The 23,124-nt window shown below is 53.5% G+C and overlaps 1 protein-coding gene across 1 annotated transcript in view; it reads right to left on the bottom strand.

The window, feature by feature from the left end:
* The window catches only part of PTPRN2 (protein tyrosine phosphatase receptor type N2), a gene marked incomplete at both ends in the record, with an annotated part of 672,304 nt that overhangs the window by 496,160 nt on the left and 153,020 nt on the right, over positions 1–23,124 (bottom strand). The window contains one exon of the mRNA XM_082845910.1: positions 17,261–17,374. Within this exon, the coding sequence (XP_082702036.1) occupies positions 17,261–17,374 (114 nt within the window). The remainder of the gene's footprint in view (positions 1–17,260; positions 17,375–23,124) is intronic.

Here is a 23,124-nt window from a genome sequence, read left to right on the forward strand (position 1 = left end):
GAATAAACTAGATTGTGGTTGGCTTCTAATGTTTTACGAAAGGTGTTTATCCATCTGCTTTTTGTCCTGAAACTTGAGATCTGCCGGGTTGAGTAAAACAGAGTTCAGTGTCAAGAACACATCCCAGAGCAGCTGTGAGGGACGCTGGACCCTGCCGGCACCACCGGCTGTCTGGTTTATTGCTTTCTGGTTGGTAATGGTCCTTCAGCGGCTGAAGACAGTGTTAAAACAAATTCTCTCTCGGCACCAATGTTCCTGCACTTTGTAGTTCAATTCCTGGGTTCAAATAAAAGTGACTTCTTCATATAGCTTTGCCATCTACTCAGATGGCCAACTAGCACCCCCAGAACCCTACAAACCACAAAGGTTTCGCTGCGGAAGAGAGAAACGTAAGAGGAAGAGACAGAAGAGGTGGGCAAAAACCACTTCCAAAATGAGGGGCCCAGAAACCAGTCTGTAATCATGTGTCCACACGAGGTTAAAGGCTTTCATTTGATAAGGGAAGTAAGACACAAGCCTGTGATGCTAATTATTTCAAAGAATAAGAGCCTGCTTGTCTCCATGACCCATATAGCTCTTAGTGAGGTTTCAGACAAAATTACAGCCCATACAGCCCATAAATGGCCACCCTCTCCCCACCTTCCTGCTGTTCCCAAAAATGCAGGTTTTCAGTGCGTCTGGGTAGCTTCCAGGTTTCTAGAGGTCTCAATTTCCGCCTCTGCTGCTACATCCAATTCTCTTGAGGGTGAAGCCTCTGCCATGTCTGACACGAAGCCCCCCTCCGGGTCATTCAAAGGCAGAAGCCCGCCTGCCTTCCGTTTCAGCTGTTGCATTAGTGCTCAACAGTGCCCTGAACCAAGCCTTCAGCTTTTATGAAATTTTAGTGCAGATGAAATCTACCTGACCTCATACTTTAAAATTAAAAAGCAAAAATCTCTAGTTTGCATCAGAAAAAAATATAAGCTTTAAGAGTGTTCAAAGTTAAGAAATCTAGTTTTAATTACAATAGTATACAGTCTGTCAATATTCCTTGAACCTACAGAGATACCTAGGCATCTCCTAAAAGAGAAAAATTTGCCTCTCAAATACATATAAATAAGAATGTCTGTGGTTTGCCCCCAAAGTGGTAACACTTCGTGGGAGGTTTTTGTCTGCATTTCTGCTTCCCATATTCGAAGTCTTCCGTGTGAAGTAAAGGGTCTCCCTGGTGTCAGCTAATGGCACCCCAGCTCGGGTGACAGAGCTCCCTTTTCTGCGTCTCCTCTGCGGTGAGAATAAGTCGTGCAATACCAGCCATCTGCTCCAGAAAGTCACACTGTGGCCTCAGAAACGTTTCCGCGGCTCTTCTGACAGTTGGAGGAGCCACCCGGGGCCTGTGATGCGAAGGGGCCGTGGCAGAGGCGTGCGGCGGGGATCCCCAGCGGCAGAGAAGCTGGCTGCACCGCGCCGCCGCTGGGCTGCCTACCCGGCTGAGACCCGGACGCGGGCCGTCCACGACACCTGCCCTGTCGGCCCCTTCCTGCATTTCCACGACAACCAGCTTGTTCACGCACAGCTGGTGCCAGGGGCAAATCATCATACTGTCGGCTCTCAGACACATGACAGAGGTGGTCAGGCAGCTAAATAATTGGAGGGTGAACTTGTGTTGATTAATCTAAGCCCTCTCGGCCCACCCGCTCGTGACCGCTGTCCATCTTTCTGCAGCAGCTCGTGGGGCAGAGCGTGTGGTCTGTGGCTCAGAGGCCGTGCACCTGCGCTGTGGGGTCCTCCTCACATTCGTGCCGCTGAGACCCCAAAAGGCCAGGCTGGGGGCCGGGCAAGTGCTGGCCAGACGGCAACGTGCTGGGAGTCCTCAGATGTCACAGAAAATATGAGCTCTCCACATCCACAGACACACGTCTTCCAGGTTATTCTGCTCCTGAAGAGGAAATGCTGCAAATGCAACGTGCAAAGCAAGACTGATTCTCTCAGAATCGCGTCCCAGAGGAGCAGGTGCGGACGTGCAGTTCCTGGTACCCCAGCTCTAAGCGTCCGGGCGACGAGCTTTAGGAACATCGTATTTTCTGTTCTAACCACAGGGCCGTTCTCTCTTCATTCCAGGCTGAAACATTTAGCTGCGAACTCTCTGTCTTTCACATGTCTGCCCTGGTGTCAGGATCTGGAAACCAATTCTGAAATGTACCAGGGAAGCTCCTGCTCAAGGGAAGTCTGCCTAGAATGCTTTCGGAAGCCCCCTTTGCAATGTCCATGATGTAGCTATGGCATTCGTTTGGGACACTGTCCTTCCTTTCAGTTCAGCAACCCTCAGCCCAGGACACCACGAGCTCCTTTGACCATCCTTTCGACTTCTTTAGGGACAGAGAAGGCATTTGTCTTGGAAAGGGTCTTCATTTAATTAAGGCCCTCATTTCTCTTTGACTGCAAAACTCACCAATAAGGAGGGGTTAGAGCCAATAAGGAAATGTTACCAGTAAATGCGGCCCTAGAAAAAAATACAGTTCAGGGGGGTTCTTACCAAACAGGAGATGATGGGCAGTGTTTAGACTCACAGAGGCTTTTGCAAAGTTTAGATTTCCACGTGCACCACTGGCCAGGCCAGAACGACTTCCGGTGGAGGTGCCCCCTCACCTCTGGGGGCCGGTCCCAGGTTTGGGGCAGCACCACAATAGGGTAGTTTGGGGACAGAATGGATTTTCCACTGTGAATGTGGACTATGCTCACTGAATCTACAAAAGCAGCTTTTTGAAAACTTAGGCATATGATTTTTTAACGATTGTAGGCTCATCGAAAGTGACCTGTCTTGAGCCACCTTTACTGTTTTAGTTTTTCGGGTCATCTTCTCACGTCTCTCAGAATTGCTCAGAGTGTTCTCTTGTGATTCTTAAACTCAGCTCGCCTACCGCGACGCCCCCTTTTACCCCGATAATTGCGTGTCTGTGCCCTTCTGTTGCTGTTGCCGGTTAAACAGAGGGCTGGCCTGTGTGCTCTTCGAAGAACCAGGTTTCGTTTGTCTTCCTGGCGCTCTGCCTCTTCCATCTGTTTCTCGTTTTCTGCTCTTTTCTTCATTATTCCTTCTTTCTGTCTTTCGCGTGCTCTGCTGGCCGTTTTATTACTTAATTTATCGTGAAACGTTCCGGGGGGGCCACAAAGGAATGAAGAAACCTAACGAAGAGCCTGTTCACACCACTGATTCACGGAAGATATAAAACACTCCGTTAGCGATTCCGCTCTGACTGTGCCTCTGTCTCCACCTCACCCGGAGCTGACAACCGTCCTGCTGCCGTATCGGCACCCCACACTCCGCATCATGCGCTCACTGCGTGTGTGAGGTCTCGTAAACGGCACACGCATTACACGCTCACTGCGTGTGAGGTCTCGTAAACGGCACACGCATTACGCGCTCACTGCGTGTGTGAGGTCTCGTAAACGGCACACGCATCACACGCTCACTGCGTGTGAGGTCTCGTAAACGGCACACGCATTACGCGCTCACTGCGTGTGTGAGGTCTCGTAAACGGCACACGCATCACACGCTCACTGCGTGTGAGGTCTCGTAAACGGCACACGCATTACGCGCTCACTGCGTGTGTGAGGTCTCGTAAACGGCACACGCATCACACGCTCACTGCGTGTGAGGTCTCGTAAACGGCACACGCATTACGCGCTCACTGCGTGTGTGAGGTCTCGTAAACGGCACACGCATCACACGCTCACTGCGTGTGAGGTCTCGTAAACGGCACACGCATTACGCGCTCACTGCGTGTGTGAGGTCTCGTAAACGGCACACGCATCACGCGCTCACTGCATGTGAGGTCTCGTAAACGGCACACGCATTACGCGCTCACTGCGTGTGTGAGGTCTCGTAAACGGCACACGCATTACGCGCTCACTGCGTGTGAGGCCTCGTAAACGGCACACGCATTACACGCTCACTGCGTGTGAGGCCTCATAAACGGCACACGCATTACGCGCTCACTGCGTGTGAGGCCTCGTAAACGGCACACGCATCACACGCTCACTGCGTGTGAGGCCTCGTAAACGGCACACGGCGGGTTTCTCTTCTGGCCTCACGCGCTCTCCACCCCTGCGTGCTCCGTGCTTTACCCGCTCACCTCGCCTGTGAGGCGCAGACACGCTGATACGTGTGCCTCTGGGCGGTTGGTGGCCGTGACTCTGTGGCGTTGAATTGCTCTCCGGTTGATGGGTGTTCGGGGAACTCCCATTTGATTGCTGTTAAGACGGATGTGGCATGGCTGTTAGGCACAGGCTTCCCAGTGCCCCGAATACCTGGAGTGAATAACTACAAATGGAAGAGCGTCCATGTAGGACTTTCATGAAATCAGTTTTGTTGCTGTTGCCGAAACAGCATCGAAAATGGTTTCATCAGCTGTGTCTAAGAATTTCCAATTTGCCCTAGATGCTGGCCAACACTTGGGATTGCCACTCTTTCATTTTTTCCAACCTTACAGTTAAGGAAATAATACCTTGTGATTTTTAGCTTTAACTTCTCCGATGTCTAGTGAGCCTGGGCAGCCTTTATTTCCTCCTGACTTACGCATGTTCTTCACGGGCTGGGCATTGACGTTTGCCTGACCACGTGTCACAGAATCCCCATCCTGCCTGCGCTCCGCTCTGCACTTTCCTGTGCCCACACACAAACGCTGTCCGTCACAACACTTGGATCTCTTCCGGTCTCGCTCCCCTATGGCTTGTACTTCTGTATCTTTTCTGTACCTTGTCCCTCCTGAAACCCATGCTTTAGAAGTCCCTTGAGTTGTTAGTGGGAAACTCAGTTTCCATTTGTCATTTATCCCTTTGCTTTTAATTATACTTTAGTGGACATACGATTCCTGCTGCCAGTTATCTTTTCTCAGGATCTGCAAGAATCCCCACTGTTCCTGCCTCCCTTGCTGTTGAGAAAGGTGCAGTCTAAACATTGTCCTTTCTCACATATTCTGTCTCTTCTCTTGGACTCTGGCCTCCCACTGACCCACTGCGATGTGTCCAACCTTGACTTTCCAGTTTGCAACACCCTGCTGGGGACCCGGGCACTCCAGCAGCACGCAGCCTCGCGCCTCCTTGCACTTCTGGGAGCCCCGTGGCCACTCCTTCAAGTACTGCCTCTCCTGCACCCTCCCCTCCCCTCCAGGAACATGCCCGTGATGCCATGCGGACCTTCCACCCCTTGCCTGTCCCTGTCCGTTTTCCATCCCTGTCGCTCTTGACACTGCACTTTGGGTCACCTCCTGCGATCTGTGCTGCAGCTTAATAACCCTCACTTTATGGGTGGGCGTCTGACCAGCTGTCTAATCCATCCACAGAGTTTCTAGTTGGCAGGACCATATTTTCTGTTTCATAAGTTCTGGTATCTTTGTTTTAACCTCTCATTCCTTTTTCATTCTGTTGCACTTTTATTGTTGCCTGCATTATTTCCTTAATTATTTCGAACAGTGAACAGGCAGCCTCTTTCAGCCTATCCCATGATTTCAATTCTGAGAGTCGGATTCTTTTATCTGTTGCTTCTTCTGGCTCATCCTAGTGGGTGAGTTCTTCCTGGGATCTCGTTTGAGTCCGGTTTCCAGCTTGTCGCAGATCTGAAGTCAGGAAAGTGTGGCTTCCATCTGCCTCTGGGATCTCAGCGGTTCTACAGAACCGTCCTGATAAACGCAGTCCTCTGAGATAGGAGCACATGAACACTCACCTAGCAGTGCCAGCCTTCAGAATGGCTCCGAGACCTTCCTTCAGGGACTGTCTTCATAGTTACACATAAACAGTCCAGTTTTTTGGTTGTATAATGTTGTTTCTCACCAAAAATCTTCCTGATTGTTGTATTTAACTCCAAAGCACATTTAGATGTTCTAAAACTCTCCACGTATTTTTTCCACGTGTAAAGTGTTCTGCTTTCAGTGAATATTCAAGTAGACGCATTAGTCTCTGATCACATTTTCAAAGGGTTGACCCCGCAGTGCCATTAGCAGAGGTGGCTTAATCAGAATAAGCATATAGGGGCTTCCCTGGTGGCGCAGTGGTTGAGAGCCCTCCTGCCAATGCAGGGGATGCGGGTTCGTGCCCCGGTCCGGGAGGATCCCACATGCCGCGGAGCGGCTGGGCCCATGAGCCATGGCCGCTGAGCCTGCGCTCCGCACCGGGAGAGGCCACAACAGTGAGGGGCCCGCGCACCGCAAAAAAAAAAAAAAAAAAAAAAGAATAAGCATATAGTCTGAGGAACCTACTGTGGAGGTGACCGTCCTCAGATGTTTAACACCTGGGTAGTTCGAGGTCAACAGTAGTTTTGAAACCAATGTGAGACGGGGCTCATTAACAGGGGAAACTAAAGCTCACCCCCACCTCCAGAAGAAGCCAGACTAGAACACAGCACCCCGTCTGAACTCATTTAACAGAAAATTAACTTTTCAAAAGAGCTCACGTTACTGCAGAGCAAATCATGTCACCTAAGGATACCTGCTGGCTAAGCCTGGAAACGCTTCTGGGGAACTGACTGCTGAAGTGTCCCGGCTCCCGCGCTGCCCCGTGCGTTAACTCTGAGCACGTCAGCCTTGCAAGGTGGGCCTGGGCCGAGCTCGCGGCCACGCAGGAGGGCGCAGCACAGACACGCCAGGGGCTGGTGGCCGGGCCAATCCCATCAGCAGGGCCCACATCACCTCCACATTTGGGCCTTTTCCCATGGCTACCCACTCCCACCGCAACATGTGTGAAAACTCAGAAAGCCGGGGCCTCTTTCGGGCTCAGAGGACCTGTGCCCACACCCGCGCTCAGGCAGCGGTCTTGTCCCCCGACCTTACGGCGTCTCCTCCCCACACACAGACCTTCGCACTTCAGGCCGGGGGGCTCTTACAAGCCTAAGAGGCAAAGCTCTGAAAAGCAGGCCCTTCCGGCCCCGTGGCCGGCCCCGCCCCTGTGCCTCCCGCGCTGCATGGCCCTCGTGGGGGGTGCCCCGCTCCCCCCGCCTGCACGGAACTCGCGGTCAACCCTCCAGGGGATGAGCCTCCCCTCAGCATCCTCTCCAGTCCCTCCCGTCTCAATCCCTCCTCCTTCCTGCAGTTTAAAGCCTGACTTAAAGCCACCCGGTGTGCACTGTTCCTGTGGAGGTCAGGGCCTGGGGCGTGGAGGTGCACGGGGACCTGGAGGGAGGAGAGCTCGGGCCTCAAACCAGGGAAGGCTGCCGGAGGGAGGCTGCGGCCAGACAGAGGCGGCCTGTGGGGCTCGGCAGCACCAGACACGCCGCCGCGTGGCCTAGAGCCGCCAGTTCTACGTCTGCCGGGCCGACTGCGGCCGGAGTGAGGGCTGTGCTTAGTCACCACACACAGTCGGACGCACCGCTCACCGCAGAGAAGCAGCAGCCTGGGGTCCTCAGCCACCTGCTGGGCACCCGGTCGGGCCACCTCTGGAAAGAGCACCGGGCGAGCTCGGCCCTGCAGGGAGCACAGGCTGGTCCCCCAGCTTCCCGCCCAGGCCACAGCCCCCTTCGCCAACACCCCCAGCACGGGCCCTCATGCCAAAAATTTAATAAGAAGGGAACAGGCGACAGCGACGAAAGGAAACCAGGAGGCACGGGAACTTGGCAGGCGGGGAGCAGAAACTGCGGATTCCACCCGGAACCGAGCACAGACAGCAGCCAGCTCCACCTCATCCATCCCGGGCTCAGAGGGAGAGGCAGGGGCCGACCCCGGCCAGGGCTGTGTCCAGACGCCACCCACTAAGCGGGCTCAGAGGGAGAGGCGGGGGCCAACCCCGGCCAGGGCTGTGTCCAGACGCCACCCACTAAGCGGGCTCAGAGGGAGATGCAGGGGCCGACCTCGGCCAGGGCTGTGTCCAGACGCCACCCACTACGCGGGCTCAGAGGGAGAGGCGGGGGCCGACCCCGGCCAGGGCTGTGTCCAGGGCTCTGTCCAGACGCCACCCACTAAGCGGGCTCAGAGGGAGAGGCGGGGGCCGACCCCGGCCAGGGCTGTGTCCAGACGCCACCCACTAAGCGGGCTCAGAGGGAGAGGCGGGGGCCGACCCCGGCCAGGGCTGTGTCCAGACGCCACCCACTACGCGGGCTCAGAGGGAGAGGCGGGGGCCGACCCCGGCCAGGGCTGTGTCCAGACGCCATCCACCAAGCGGGCTCAGAGGGAGAGGCGGGGCCGACCCCGGCCAGGGCTGTGTCCAGGGCTCTGTCCAGACGCCACCCACTAAGCGGGCTCAGAGGGAGAGGCAGGGGCCGACCCCGGCCAGGGCTGTGTCCAGACGCCACCCACTAAGCGACGTTTCCGCTTTGGAGGTTTATCGGATGAGCACGTGAGTACCGATGGCTGACCGGCTGCACATCTCCCTGTGGCTGGTGACGTTCCCCTTGCCTCGGTCCCTGCAGCATCCAGGCCGCCACATGAAGGAGCCCCAGCACTGCAGGCGGGTGTCTTTGTGAGAACTCCAGTCCGTCGAGCGTGACCGGGGGTGGGGGGAAGCCCCCTCCGAGCTGCGTCGACACCTGTACCTCCTGTTTGCCCGGATGTCAGTTCTCCTTCCTGTGCGCCCCCTTTCTGGTGTGACAGTGGTTCCCCAGAAGTCCGGCCACTGCTTCTTCCTCTCACGCTCGAGGTGCCCCCTTAACACGTTAGTAAACGCGTGCATCAGCGACTGCAATGAACACACTGCCGCCCTTCCTGGCCCGCTCACACATCGACTCGGAGACGCCCTCAACTCAGATCCCAGGGGGCCCCTGGAGACGAGCTCGCCTCTGCCCAGGACTCACTTCGCACACAGAAAGCAAGCAGCGGTGTTCCGAGAAACACAGACAAGGGGGGCCCTGTCGCATCCCCAAGTGGTTCCCGCCACTTCCCCGAATTCCCAGCCATCTATGCTGAATGATGACAGGGAAGGAGAGGGGATGGTAGGGGGGCCAGAGTTCCTCTCCCTCGGTCCTACGTATCCATGGGGGAGCCGAAGGCGGGCTTGGTGGGATGTGTCCGCGTCGAGAAGTGAAACAGAGCAGCGTCTCCGCCGTCTAACATGGACAGCATGTATGCACGTTCGAGCCATGAAATAGGAGTTGGATAATTTTGGTGATTTTGCGTGGGCATTAAATGCTCTTATACTTGCATTTAAAACCAGAATTGCACGATATAAAGACAAATGGTAAAAGTCCGTGCTAATAATTTCTTAATTTTTCTTGACTTAGAATGACGTGGAACAGCAAATAAAAACACCAGAGTAGGTGGAGGGACACTGCGGAGAGAACGTCTGATGCCTTAATTTCTGCTCTTCCCCAGCACTGGGCCTGCGGTTACGGAGCCGGCACAGGCGGAGCATGCGCAGATGTCAGCTCCTGCTCAGGGCAGCTTTTAGGCTCCCCGCCGCGACGCTCTACGGCCCCACCTTCCTTTTTCGATCTGCTTGTGTTAATTTGCGCCCAACTGTAAAAAGCTGAACAAATGTATATATTCAGAATCCCAAGCAGTTAACCACAGTACCCAATTCTGATTTATCATTCTAGCTCCTGAGATAGAATGCTCTAGAGTCATAACTGACCCACAGAATGGTCACACCGAGCCAGCAGTCCATCCCGCTGAGGACGTGCAGTCTTCCTCCCCGGCCGCCCAGCTCACGCCGGCTTGAGTTGCGAGAGTCCATGTGGAAGGGAAGGCTCTCCACAACTCAGTGTGGGTGACAAAGGGCTTCACCATTTCCTGAGCATTTAGTGAACGGCACCCCCCGCATCACCTGGGACTGGAACAGTCCTATGAGACGGTATTACTGTACTTCATCCATGCTAAGAAGTTTTGATCTTGAGACAGACCACCATTTCAGTATTGCTAAGAAAAAGCCAAAATGTTGCCGGTTAAATGACGGCGTGCTCTTGATGTAAGATGCACCCCTGATTTCAGGGGTGTTAAGATGTGAACACAAAGTGCGTCTGAGAAACGATGGAACACCATGCAGTGGCTGTGGGGTGGAGTCGTGCTGCACGCATGCCTCCCCAGGGCTCGGCCTCTGACACTAGCAGGCCGGCAGTTCTCAGCTGGGGCCTTGTCTGCTCCGTTCCCGCAGCCATGGGGAACAGCCTCTGCCTAAGTCACCACCCCGAGCCTCCTCCTGGGCAGAGCGTACCCCAGGGCCCTGGCCCTCCTTGGGCACAGAGGCCGAGCCCCGCGGCCCCATGGGGTCACCTCTGAAGGTTGTGCCCAGCTCCAGACCCAGAGCTCCTCTGGGCTCCGCTCCGCACCTCCTGCGCGGCATCGCCCTTGAGTCCCCGCTCTGCCCAACCAGGCTCCCATCACCTGCACAGGTGTTATGCCCTGAGCACTCTCCAGGGACCTGACCACAGTGAACCTCGGTTTCAGTGTCTGGTTCCAGGGCGCCCGACCAAAGGCGTGTGGTGCTGCCCACACTCCACAGGTAGGGAAATGGAAACCAGGAGAGCTTGGGTACTGTCACAACGTGTGTGCCGAGCTGATGTGGCCCGCTTGGAGCACAGCTGGAGCTGCTGCTTCCTTCTGACTCCAAACCCACCCCCTTTTCTCTCTACAGCGGTTCTTAGAGTGTGGCCTGAGGGTCTCCATGGGTCCCTGAGGCTCTAAGATGGGCATTAGGTCAAAATTATTTTCATAAAATACTAAGGCACTATTTACCCTTTTCATTTTATTTTCTCTTACACTGGAATTTTCCAGAGGCTATGTGGGTGGAAATTGCCTAGAATGAGTGCAGAAGCAGATATGAGTACCCAACTGTTTTCTCTTAAGGCAAACGTTAAAGAAATATGCAAAAAATTAAAACAAAATAAAAACATAACACTTAACACATTTAAAAAAATGTTTTGGAAGACAGAGTTACTATGGTTATTATGTAACAAGTTTATTATGACTATTTTTATTTTAAACGGAATTAAAACACAGCTTTTAAAATTTTTCTCAATTTTAAGTTTCTAAGACAGTAAATGCAGATAGCACTAAACCCACAAAAATGCAGAAGCTCTCTAGGGTCTTCAATAATTTTTAATAGTACGAAGGGTTCCTGAGATCAGAATTTTGAGAACTACTGTTCTACACTCTGCTGTTGGGAGTTCTAACCCCAATTCTGCACCAGCTAAGTGACACTGGGAACAACCTTTGTGCCTCTGTTGTTGTTTTTTAATGTACTAAATAAAAAGGTGCATTCCTCTTACAGCAAAAAGAAAGCATGGGTGGAATACTGAAATTATAACTATTTAAAATTATACTCTTCTATACTATACTGAGTATTGCTATTCTCTGTTATTCTATGAAAATTATAACAAAATATATATTAACTTACTGTATAGGGTTAAAATGATGTCAAACGTGCAATCTGAAAATCCTAAAACATTCAGAAAAAAATTTAAGACACACAATTTGACAGCTGTCAGAATGGGAGAAAATATTTGCAAACGAATCAATGGACAAAGGATTAATTTCCAAAATATATAAACAGCTCATGCAGCTGAATATTAAAGAAACAAACAACCCAATCCAAAAATGGCCAGAAGACGTAAACAGACATTTCTCCAAAGAAGACATACAGATGGCCAACAAACACATGAAAGGATGCTCAACATCACTAATCATTAGAGAAATGCAAATCAGAACTACAGTGAGGTATCGCCTCACACCAGTTAGAATGGGCATCATCAGAAAATCTACAAACAAATGCTGGAGAGGGTGTGGAGAAAAGGGAACCCCCTTGCACTGTCGGTGGGAATGTAAATTGACACAGCCACTATGGAGAACAGTATGGAGGTTCCTTAAAAAACTAAAAATAGAATTACCATATGATCCAGAAATCCCACTACTGGGCATATACCCAGAGAAAACCATAATTCAAAAAGAGTCATGTACCAAAATGTTCATTGCAGCTCTATTTACAATAGCCCGGAGATGGAAACAACCTAAGTGTCCATCACCGGATGAATGGATAAAGAAGATGTGGTACATATATACAATGCAATATTACTCAGCCATGAAAAGGAAAAAATTGAGTCATTTGTTGAGACGTGGATGGATCTAGAGACTGTCATACAGAGTGCAGCAAGTCAGAAAGAGAAAAACAAATATCGTATATTAATGCATGTATGTGGACAGATGAACCGGTTTGCAGGGCAAAAGTTGAGACACAGATGTAGAGAACAAACATATGGACACCACGGGGGGAAAGCCGCAGGGGGGGTGGGGATGGTGGTGTGATGAAGTGGGAGATTGGGATTGACACGTATACACTGATGTGTATAAAGCTGATGACTAATAAGAACCTGCTGTATAAAAAAAAATTAAAAAATTTTAAAAAAATAACCAATACTTAACTTTCTTTGGGTTATTTGTATGGAAATATGTTAATATAAATGTTTCAGACATTACATGAAATTCCTAAAAATCTTAAAAAGAAAAAATAATTAATACACGAGAGAACAATGTGTCCACCTATGAAACATTGCTACCTGCAGGAGACAAGGATAGTGAATAAAAGTGAACATATTCTGCTCCTTGACGTACGTATTTACATTGAAGAAGCAAGTTGCACAATGAAACCCCATTTCCCCTTCCTTCCTCAAGGGGAAGGCCCTGCAAGCTGCCGTCTGTCACTGAGACCGGACCCTCATCTCTGAGGAGTGGCCGCGACGAGGCCGAGCGGTAGCAACACGCAGCCGACTCTGCCGTGGACGCGGCTGCCGAGGCCGCAAGATGGCAGGGAGGTTGCATCCTGTGATTTTCCACACGAGAGGGTGAAAACATGGGTCCCAGGCGTCAGACTCTCCAGCTGGATGATGATTTCCCGAGATCCCTCATTACGCCCCATAACATCTGCAGACCTGACCTCCAGAAACTGACCCTCACACCCAAGGACGATGGGCAGTTTGCAGGGGAGCCTACCTGTAAGGCCTGGGGCCGCCACCTCCAGCACGCTGGCTAGCGGGGGCCGAGGCAGAGGAGTCCCGGAATCAGCCGCCCGCGGAGGGGGAGTGGAGCACGGAGAACTGCAGCATTAGGCGGCAGAGGGGCCCAGGGAGAAACACAGAATCATGTCCAGAAAGTACTAGAACAAGCAGTTTAGGAGAGCACAAACGTCCCCATGATGCTTCTTTTCAACCTAGCCTATAAAACCTTATTTCACGCCAACACCTCCGGGCTTACTATGGCAAGTCCTCCACTGCCGCTAAGACAGAAGGAAATGCAACGTGCTGCCAGGTACAAAGTAACTGAGCGCAACGCCACGGGCCTGTCCAGCCACTCGGGCGCGCCCTCTAGTGGCCCAGCAGCAAAGAGCCACCAGCAGCAGAAGTCAAAACACCATCCCCAACCAGGACCCCGGGTCCAAAAGAACTCCTCCAGCTTCTGTGCGAGGCACCACAGGGCTCCCAAGACACCGAGTGCAACCGGCTCAGGACTGGCCGGGGGAATCAGCTTAAAAATAGGGTGTTCCCAGGAGGGACCAGGTGTTCCGGGGAGAGGCTGAGTTGGGCTCAGGAAGGACAGGAATGCGGCTCCAGGCCCCGAAGGTCCTTCCTGCCTGTCCCCTCGCATTGTGATCACAGGGGACCTCCAGACTGGCTCCCATAGGGCACAGCCGTGCTCGTCGGTCAGTGAGCGGACCTGTGGTATCATCATCATCCTCACCACTGTTCTAAGGAAAGAACTAGAACATATCCTCATCCCTTGGAAAATGGCTGTTTTTCTGGCCTTTGAACTGATGCACAGAGCTAACCAACTTAGCAGAAACTCTGCAATAATTCCACTGGAAAAAAAATAGGTGGGTATGATCTGTGTGATAGCTCCATAAATTGGAAACAGAGTATCAAATAAATAATATTTAACACTTGCAAATACTTACGTTTATAAAAGGGTTTAAAATATTTTACTTGATTTCAGCGTTTGACCTTCACAACAGCCCTGTTTGATCATCCACATTTACCAGACGAAGAAACTGCCCCTCAGAGAGGTTTAGTAACTCCACTCCCCTCCATACCCGCTGCCAGGAGACAGGCAGGCAGTGAATCACAAAGCTAAACGTGCTCTCACCAAACGACCCGGCAATCACACTCCTTGGTATTTACCCAAAGGAGCCGAAAACTCATGTCCAAACCCTGCACACAGACGTTTATAGCAGCTTATTCATAATTGCCAACACTTGGAAGCAACAAAGATGTCTTCCAGTAGGTCAACTGATAAATAAATCGGTCACTCAGCAATGGAATATTATTCGGCACTAAAAAGAAACAAGCTGTCAAGCCATGAAAAGTCATGGAAGAAACGTCAAAGCATTTTATTAAGTGAAAGAAGCCAATCTGGAAAGGTGACATACTGTATGAGCCCAACTACATGACATTCTGGAAAAGGCAGTTAAAAGATGAGTGGCTGCCAAGGACTGGCGGGAAGGGAGGGGTGAGCAGGTGGGGCACGGAAGCTTTTGAGGGCAGTGAAACTACTCTGCGCAATCCCATCATGGTAGACTCATGACATCACACGTGGGTCAAAACCCGCAGAATGTACAAAACAAAAAGTTAACCCTGATGTAAACTATGGATGTTAGTTGATAATAATGTACCAGTATTGACCCATCAATTGCAGTCAGTGTACCACCCCAAAGCCAGACGTTGATAACTGAGAAAGCCTTCTGAAGCGGGGGAGTGTATGCAAACCCTCTACTCCTTCTGCTTAATCTTTCTGTAAATGTAAAACTGCTCAAAACAATGAAATCTAGTAATTTGAAAACTGGGCTTCCCTGGTGGCGCAGTGGTTGAGAGTCCGCCTGCCGATGCAGGGGACACGGGTTCGTGCCCCGGTCCGGGAAGATCCCACATGCCGCGGAGCGGCTGGGCCCGTGAGCCATGGCCGCTGAGCCTGCGCGTCCGGAGCCTGTGCTCCACAACGCGAGAGGCCACAACAGTGAGAGGCCCGCGTGCTGCAAAAAAACACAACAACTTATTTTCCTCTATGTTTCACCTCCTCCATGAAGTGCTCTCCATATATCTTGAACTCCCTTTGAGATGACTGAAATGATCTCACATTCTGACCCCGTGAGATCGAACCGCGATACACACTGGATCCCCAGCTTCACAGCCTTCTGTCACAGCGCTGGGAACAGGCGCTGGGGACTGGGATGGGGATACAAGGACACATCCTAACCAAGCTGGGACACTGAACCCTCAAAACTGCTCTGCCGGGAGAAGCACCCCTTCCTCTCCTGAGGAACCTAGAACGCCCCCCAGGCGGTGGCCTTGCTGCCCTGCTGACCCTGCACCTCTCTGTGCATCTCAACCCGCATCTGGACAGCAGCCCCAGCAGGCCCAGAGGGTGAGGCGTGGCCACAGAGAGAGTGCAAAGCACATGAAAGAATTGCATGATGTTGCCAATTTGTAGCAAAAGAAACACATGTGGGGATGGATCTTCAGGATGTGAGGTCAAGGCGGAATGAACAGAAATTGGACCAGGCAGAGTTTATTGATGTGGGGCCCTAAGCACAGATTCTCCAGCCAACGGCTCCAGCAGTCTCCACTGCTGCTTGACATAAATAGGGACACAAGGTCCCTACTGAAGTGAAGTGGAAACACCAGAACTCCCTTTTTACGCGACAGAGGCATGTGCCCAAAGGCTTAGAGAGAGCAGCACAATCGACCTGCCCATGACCCCAGGAGGGTCCAGAGAGCACGAGAAATAAGTTCATGGGTCCCAGCATCCTCGAAGGGCTCACAGAGATGCCCACGTGTGTCAGGAATACGCTGGGAGTTGCTTCCATTCATCTGGGGGCCCTGAGTGCACCAGGATGATGGCGCCTTGGGGAGGCAGGGGCCAAGTGGGGGCACCTAAGTGCCAAAGAGAAGGGGATGTGGTCACCACAGAGCAAGTGGCCCACGAGGCCTGGGGCATTGGTTAGCTGCTGGCAGTGTTCCTAGAGCTGGACGAGATGGGCCTTCCACCAGCATCCAGGGACCTGCACCAGCAGGAAAGTTCTACACCTACTGAATCGCCAACATAGTCACAGCCCCTCCACCATTTCCACACTTGGAACCTCCATGTCACAGACCAGAGCCCCTTGAAGGATGGGTGGGAGCAGGTCCCCTGGAGGAAAGACTCTGCTACACGAGCCAGACACTCATCCTGTTCATCTCGCCCCCAGCCTCCAGCAGGGGCCTGCAGCCTTCTACCGGGGCAGCTGTACGCTGAGGAAAAGGACGTCAGCACACTCTTCCGTGACCACTGGACACCGGCTCTCAACTGACAGTAACACCAGAAGACCCAAAACATCACCAAGGCCCGCCAGGCACAGAGGGGCTTATGGGGCAGGTGAGCAAACCCATGCTGTGGTTACCCCCCGGCTCCGGAATGCACATACTCAGCGGCTACCAGAATCCCCACCCTGGTCCCTGACCTGCGGAGTGAGGGTATCCCATGGCAAAGGCACTCAAAGCACCTCCACTTAAGGCCACCACACGCCGCAGTTTCCACTTACAACATCATAGACCAAAAGCAACACCCATGAAGGGACCCGCATGGGGCCGACCGCCACCGCCGCCGCCGCCACGTGTCTTCTCTGCCGGAGCGAGTGGCACAGCCCACGGCACCTGCTCCCCCGCCCGCGGGAGCAGTCATCAGAGGAAGCCCGCTCTCACGGGCCAGGCCAGCCACAGCGCCACGTGTCAGCGCTCCAGCCCTCGGCGCCGTCCGGGGCTCTGGGACCCTGATCGCCTTTCCTCTCACGGGCCTCATGCAGGGGACACCGGTACACTGAGGACACTGTGGGCAGGAGGCAGCCACGGTCCCACGTGCCCAGAGGAGATGCCTGCGCTCGGAGGGTCCACGGCAGACCCGATGCTGCAGGAGCCCGGGAAGGCCGCGGCAGGTGAATCACAGCGCAGACCCTCAGGGTTCATCCTCTGCAGAAAACGTCTCTCCCTGGGGAGGCTGCTCCTGGCCTGCTCCCGGGCCTCATTCAAGACTGCACACTTGCCCGAGGCCACCGAGGAACGGGGCTCCGGCGGTGCGGCCGTTTTGCAGCGACACACACGGCCACCCCCCCACCCTCACTGACCGGCAGCGCCAGCCACGGCTGCCGGGACCACCTCGAACCCAGGAGGGACCCAGGCCGCCTGCCCCCGCCCATCGCACACTGGCTGGCTCGGCCCTTTTCTAACTCCTCACCACCTTAAGAGGCCAAGGGCTTTTAAGAAGAAGCAACATGTCTTCCAAGCACTTGGCGCCGTAGAGGCCGCTGGCCCAGCAGCAGGGCGCGGATTGGGCCCCGGCCTGCGTACCTGTGCGGGAGAGCGCCCTCAGGGTGGCTGTCAGGTGCTGCAGGACCCCTGGCGACACTTCGTAGTGGTGCACGTCTACGGCTGGAAGCTCCTGACACCGTCCAAACGCTCCGTCTGCAACAAAGGGAGGCAGGTCAGGTAAGAGAGGAGACAGACAGACGGCCAGGAAGCCCTGGCCACGGCCGGCGGCGAGGCTCCGCGGGGCTGCCAGGATCAGAAGCACCTGCAAAGTGACAGTGTTTTAGGTGAAAAGCAGAGCTTCGTGGAAACCACAGATGCAAAGGCTGAGTTCAGCGTGGTTTGGGTTTTTAGTCTACTTTCCAGCCCTCCCTGCCCAGCCCCCGCCTTTTGGTCATTTGCCAGCAGGGACTTTCACACTTTCGATGTGAAGCTTTGCTTCTGCCTGTCCAGTGACCAAATGGTCAATAGTCTTCAGGGCCGGTCTTCCAGATGAGAAACAGGACGCCTAGGAACCTAAGTGCCCGGTTGCAGGAGGCGCTGGTGGGGGGGCCATGGAGCCCTGGCAGGGCTGGCTTCCAGGGGGCCTCCTCAGAACGCGGTGAAGAAGGGGGGCTCCAGGAACAGTGAGATATTAATGGGGACCCATTATCCTGCTCTGTCCTATTTGTCTGAAATGACAGACTCTGCTCATCAACATCTTTTCAAACCGCACCTTCTAATTAATTTAGACCCTAATTAGTCTTTATTCAGCGAATTGTTCACTTTGAGACAAGCTTCCTATGGGGGTTCAAACATTCAAATCACCGCCTTGGGTACAAAAGGCTAATTCAGGACCCAGGGCCTCGCCCAGGGCTGGGCGCAGGGGGAAAGCGCTTCCATTGTTCACTGCCTTTCAAATGCAACCAGTTTAATTAGCAGAAGCGCTCTGCCCAGCGCCAAGCTGATCAGCGATCGCTGCTCGCATAGTCCACGTGTGCGTAAGGCGGACGCCCCGCGTAAGCAGCAGAGTCATCGTAAGTGTCCTCTCACAAGCACCTCCCGGATTTCCGCGGGCCTCTGCAAAGCCCAGAGAATCCGGGAGGCGACCTGCCGGGCTGCCAGGCTGCTGGGAGCAGGCAGACAGCGGCCACGTGAGGAGTTCAACCTTCGGCCTCTGCCCCACCTCGGTGAGCGCCGCTGAAATTAACCCAACTGCCACCAGTGATCCGGGGACCGTTGTCTCGGACGGAGGGTCTCCTCCCCACTGCCACCCCCCAGCAAGATGGACGGTCTGCTCGGCTGGAACACAGACAATAAGTGTCCCTGTTCTCTGATTCCGTTTCGTGCAAAGAACTGCGTGCCAGTGGGTGGCGTGCTTGGGGTGTGGGGCAAGGAGAGAAGAGTGAGAAGCCCCAGATTACACCGGAACTTTCATGTCCCTCTTCAGGTGGAAACATCTTGAAACCAGGGAATGGAAGGAGCATTAAAACGGTCCAACCCAACGTTTTAGATGAGAAAACCGAGGCTGGAGTGTAGGGAGGGATCAGTAGCTGAGCTGAGTGGCAGGCAGAGAAGTCAGGTCCGTATCAGCGACCAGCTAAGCGCCTGCGGGCAGCCCCGCTTCCGGGGACGTGTCTGAGAGCCCCTCCCGCAGGAGATACCCCACCACTCAGGCTGTCACAGAGGAGAATACGGGCAAAGACATTTCCTCGCTGTTTTGGAGTGTTCCAGGTAAATTCTCTCCCTTCTCAAGTGTGACGGCTTCATTCTTTCAATCTGGTTTGTGGTGTACACGTTGTAAATATATTCTAAGAAAAATATTCATCAGATTTTCTTGAAACCTTTCTTTTAAACATATATTTAGACTCTAGATAACGTGATACATAATATTATTTGTGCTTTTAGAATCAGTGTTAGCTAATTATTTAATTGTTTGGATCGTCTGAAAGCTAACCCTGGGCGCTCTTCACCCCTAGACTCCAGCCACGCTGGTGAGGCAGCGACACTGTCCCCAAGAGCTTCTTTTAATTAATAAACTTTGTTTTTCAGAGCAGTGTTGGGTTCACAGCATAATTAAGAGGAAGGCACACAGATTCCCCATAATCCTCCTCCTCCCCATTACCAACGTTCCCATCAAATGGCGCATGTGTTACAGCTGACGAACCTACACTGACACGCCATCAGCATACGGGTACGGAACCCATAGTTCATGTTAGGGTTCACTCTTGGTGCTGTACTTCTATGGGCTTGAACAAACGTACACTGACGTGTACCCACTATCACAGTGTCATACAGAGTATTCTCACTGCCCTAGCATCCCCTGTGCCCCACCTGTTCATCCCTCCCTCCTCCCTGACGCCAGCAAGCAGTGATGTTTTTCACTGTCTCCATAAATTTGCCTTGTCCAGCATGTCATACGGTTGGAACCATACAGAACACAGCCTGCTCAGACTGGCTTCCTTCACTCAGTCACATTCATTTCAGGTTCCTCCATGTCTTTCTGAGGCTCAACAGCCCTTTCTTACCAACACTGAACACTATTCCACTACCTGGATACCCCACCGTTTAGTTACCCATTCACCTCCCCAAGGACATCTTGGTTGCTTCCAGGTTTGGGCGGCTATGAGTAAAGCTGCTATAAACATCCGTATGCAGGTTTTCGTGTGGACATGTTTTCAGCTCCTCTGGGTAAATGCCAAGGAGCACAGCTGCCGGATCCTATGGTAAGAGTCTGTCAAGTTTTGTAACTGACCACCAAGCTTGCGTCCCCAGCGGCCGCCCCCTCTGCGTCCCCACCAGAAGGGAGGGTCCCTGTTGCTCCTCGCCAGCGTCTGGTGTTGTCAGCGTCTGGATCTTGGCTGTTCTAGGAGGTGTGCTGTGCTCATTATTGTCTTACCCAATGCATTTCTCAATAATGTCGTTCATGTTTACCACCATATTTAAAGGCCACCAAGGTATAAGTGTACGCGCGTGTGTGTGCTATGTACTGTGTGTCTACATATGTGTCTGTTTTCATGCCTGCAAATGTGTGTAAGCGTATGTAGATGTGTGTTGTGTATATGTATGTGAATGTGTGTATATGTGTACATGTACTGTGTACGTATGTGTCTACCTCCATGTGTGTACGGGCGTATATGTGTCTACCATGTACGTACATGTTTATGTGTATGTGTGTGCACTGGTGTCCACATGTATGTATGTGCGTATAGATACACACAGCCTCTAACACTTGTTTAACTGCCAAACTCACCACAAGAACAAGGAAGCTGCTCTTCCAACCTCTAAACTCACCCCAGAAACAGATGTTCCTAATACCTCTGTCCCAGAAACCTGGTTCCCTCACTTATTCCTCAACAAACAACTTCATTACTTTTTTCTCTGCTTCCGCTGGAGGACGGCGTACACTCTCGTCGGCACACCTCTGAGCATGTCCGGTCCCGTGTCCACAGTGAATCTGTGAGGCCCCTTCCCTCTCCAATGAGTGGACTCGTCCCCATGCACGCTGCTCTGTGCTGCCCCCTGACCCCCGGACACGGCCCTGCTCTAACGTCCCGCTGGACCAACAGGCAGCACAGCCATGGGACGTGCACTCGGGGCAAAGACGGACAACAGCGGCTCCACTCTCAGGGGCTTCCAGCTCACAGGGCAGATGGCCCCACAGCGCTAAGCACACGCAAATTATTCACCTCTAACTGTGACGTGGGCCACAGTGGACAGGCTACGAGGACAGCAGGAAGGAGGGGCAGCAGCCCCGTGCCACAGGCAGAGGCCCCAGAGAAGCGGCACCTAAGGAACGGGCTGGCCCGCGCAGGGCTGGCGAGGACCTGCAGGCTGGGGAGCTGGACCTGCAGAGGGAGGGAGGTGCCTGGTCACTGGGGCTCCGGGACCAAGAGTGACAGAGCTCCAGGCTGGAGCGAGCTGGGCAGGTCGGGCAGACACAAGGGCATGGGGAGGGCTCGGCCTTCCTCCGGGAGCTGCAGGAGCTGCCAGGGCCTTGCAGGCAGGGGCCGCTTTCTGCCAGGAGCCACGGGGCTGAAGGGGGCTGCTCGTGCAGAGGGGGTGGCTCAGCGAGGGCGGTGGAGATGGAAGAACTAGCCAGACCCGTAGCCTTTTCAGAAGTGAGCCCGCAGGACACCGATGCTGCCCAGCTACAGGACAGTCCCACCCCCGTGTCTGTGTCCCACAGAGGCTCTGGGCTCAAGGGGGTATTCTGAGAGGCGGCTCATAGAACGTGTGTTTCTCCAAAGTAGTAACAAAGCCCTCTTGAGGCTGGCTGGCAGAGGTGGGGAAACAGCGGCGGCCTCCTGATGGCCACTGGCCCCAAGCACTGCCCACAGGCCTCCAGGGGAGGGAGACTGCATCCCTCCAGGGGGAAGTCACCCCCCAGACCTCTGTGGGAGGTGACCACAGCAACCACAGATGCAGGCATGGACCTGGACTTCCCAAACTTGGGGAACTCAGCGGAACTCTGAAGCTGTCCCCACATCCCCCATTTATTCTGCAGAGCAGAAGACGGATCCCCACTGCCTCTGGGGACCAGAGATTGGATGGGTCTAAAGACAGGAATGGAAGGGATGTTTGAGGCCCTGAGAAAGCAGATGGCCATCTCCCAGCCAACCAAGCACCACAGACCAGAAGTTCTGGGAGCAAAAGCTCTGTTTAGAGACACTCTGATTGTCAGTCACCTAGAACTGGGAGGCTGATTTCTTCCGCTGTGAAGGGAAAACATTAACAAGTTTTTGGCTGGATTTTTGGAAGAATGTGAAAAAACTGCTTGTTTGTCTTGTCTGTTCATGTGTTTCAACCAGCTCCCCTCGGAGCACTACCTCTGCAGGCAAACGCCACTTTCACTCACAACCATCACTATCCCCTCAGCACCGATGCAGGCCCGTCTCAAGGCCTCCTCCTGGACCAGCTTTCCGGATCACTTCCCCTGAGAATGTGGGACTGCGTGTGTCGCCAGCCGCACCACCACATGCGTGTGCACACACATGCACTCACATCTCCATGTCGACGAGACCCCCCTCACCCCCCAACCCTTGGGCACCAACATACTTCTCTGGTCCAGGAGTGCCCGAGCTCCTAGGAGGCAGGCGTCACAGCTCCCGCCCCTTCAACCTCCCAAGCGTCTGACACTGCGCTCTGCAGCCACTGTGGATTAAATAAATGTCTGTATCTGATTAACTGGTGACCTTGCGTTTGCCTGGAATGAAACAGAGATGCCCAGAGAAATGTATAACACCACTAGCTAGACCCTCACGTAGACTTAGAAGTCTTCAACTCCCAGCAGATGACCTGGCTGGATTAAGGACCCGAATCACTGAGGCAAAACAGGGCTCACAGTGGGGACAGCAAACGAGGAGCACGTGTCCCCATATTTTCTCAGCCAACACTGCACCTCCTCCCGTCTCATACTCAGGCTCAGGTGCTGCCACCCCCCGCCCTGAGCACATCCACTTCCCAGCCTCACACATGGAGAAGGCGGGCCTAGTGCACCTCTGCTTGGGGGAGGGACACGTGGAGACGCTGAGCCTTCACCCTCAAGATGCCATGGCTTTCAGGGACTGCTGCGTGCTGGGTGTCTCAGAGAATGACCCAGAACCAGCAGGTCAGGCCAGCGGGCAGCCATGGGCTGGGACAAGTCGGCTTAGGCTCCCCCTGAGACACCTGTTTTTGCTACGTGTCCCTTCAGTGATGTGCCTCGGGCTGGCGTTAAAGGACCTTCTAAGAAAAAAGCCTATGGAACCTAATCGTGCACCTGCTGAGAACAGTCACCCCCGGTTTCACGGCCATCTTTATCCTGAGACCATGGGAGGACCCCCCACCCAGACCCCAGCGCTGGGATGGACTGCCTTCCACCTTCCAGGACCCTCTCCGCCTGGGCCCACCAGGCAGCTCCTGCCAGGTTACCAACCTTTCTCAGT

The sequence above is a fragment of the Leucopleurus acutus genome, assembly GCF_964270905.1.
Source record: "Leucopleurus acutus genome assembly, chromosome: 9".
In the NCBI taxonomy this organism is placed as follows: Eukaryota; Metazoa; Chordata; class Mammalia; order Artiodactyla; family Delphinidae; genus Leucopleurus; species Leucopleurus acutus.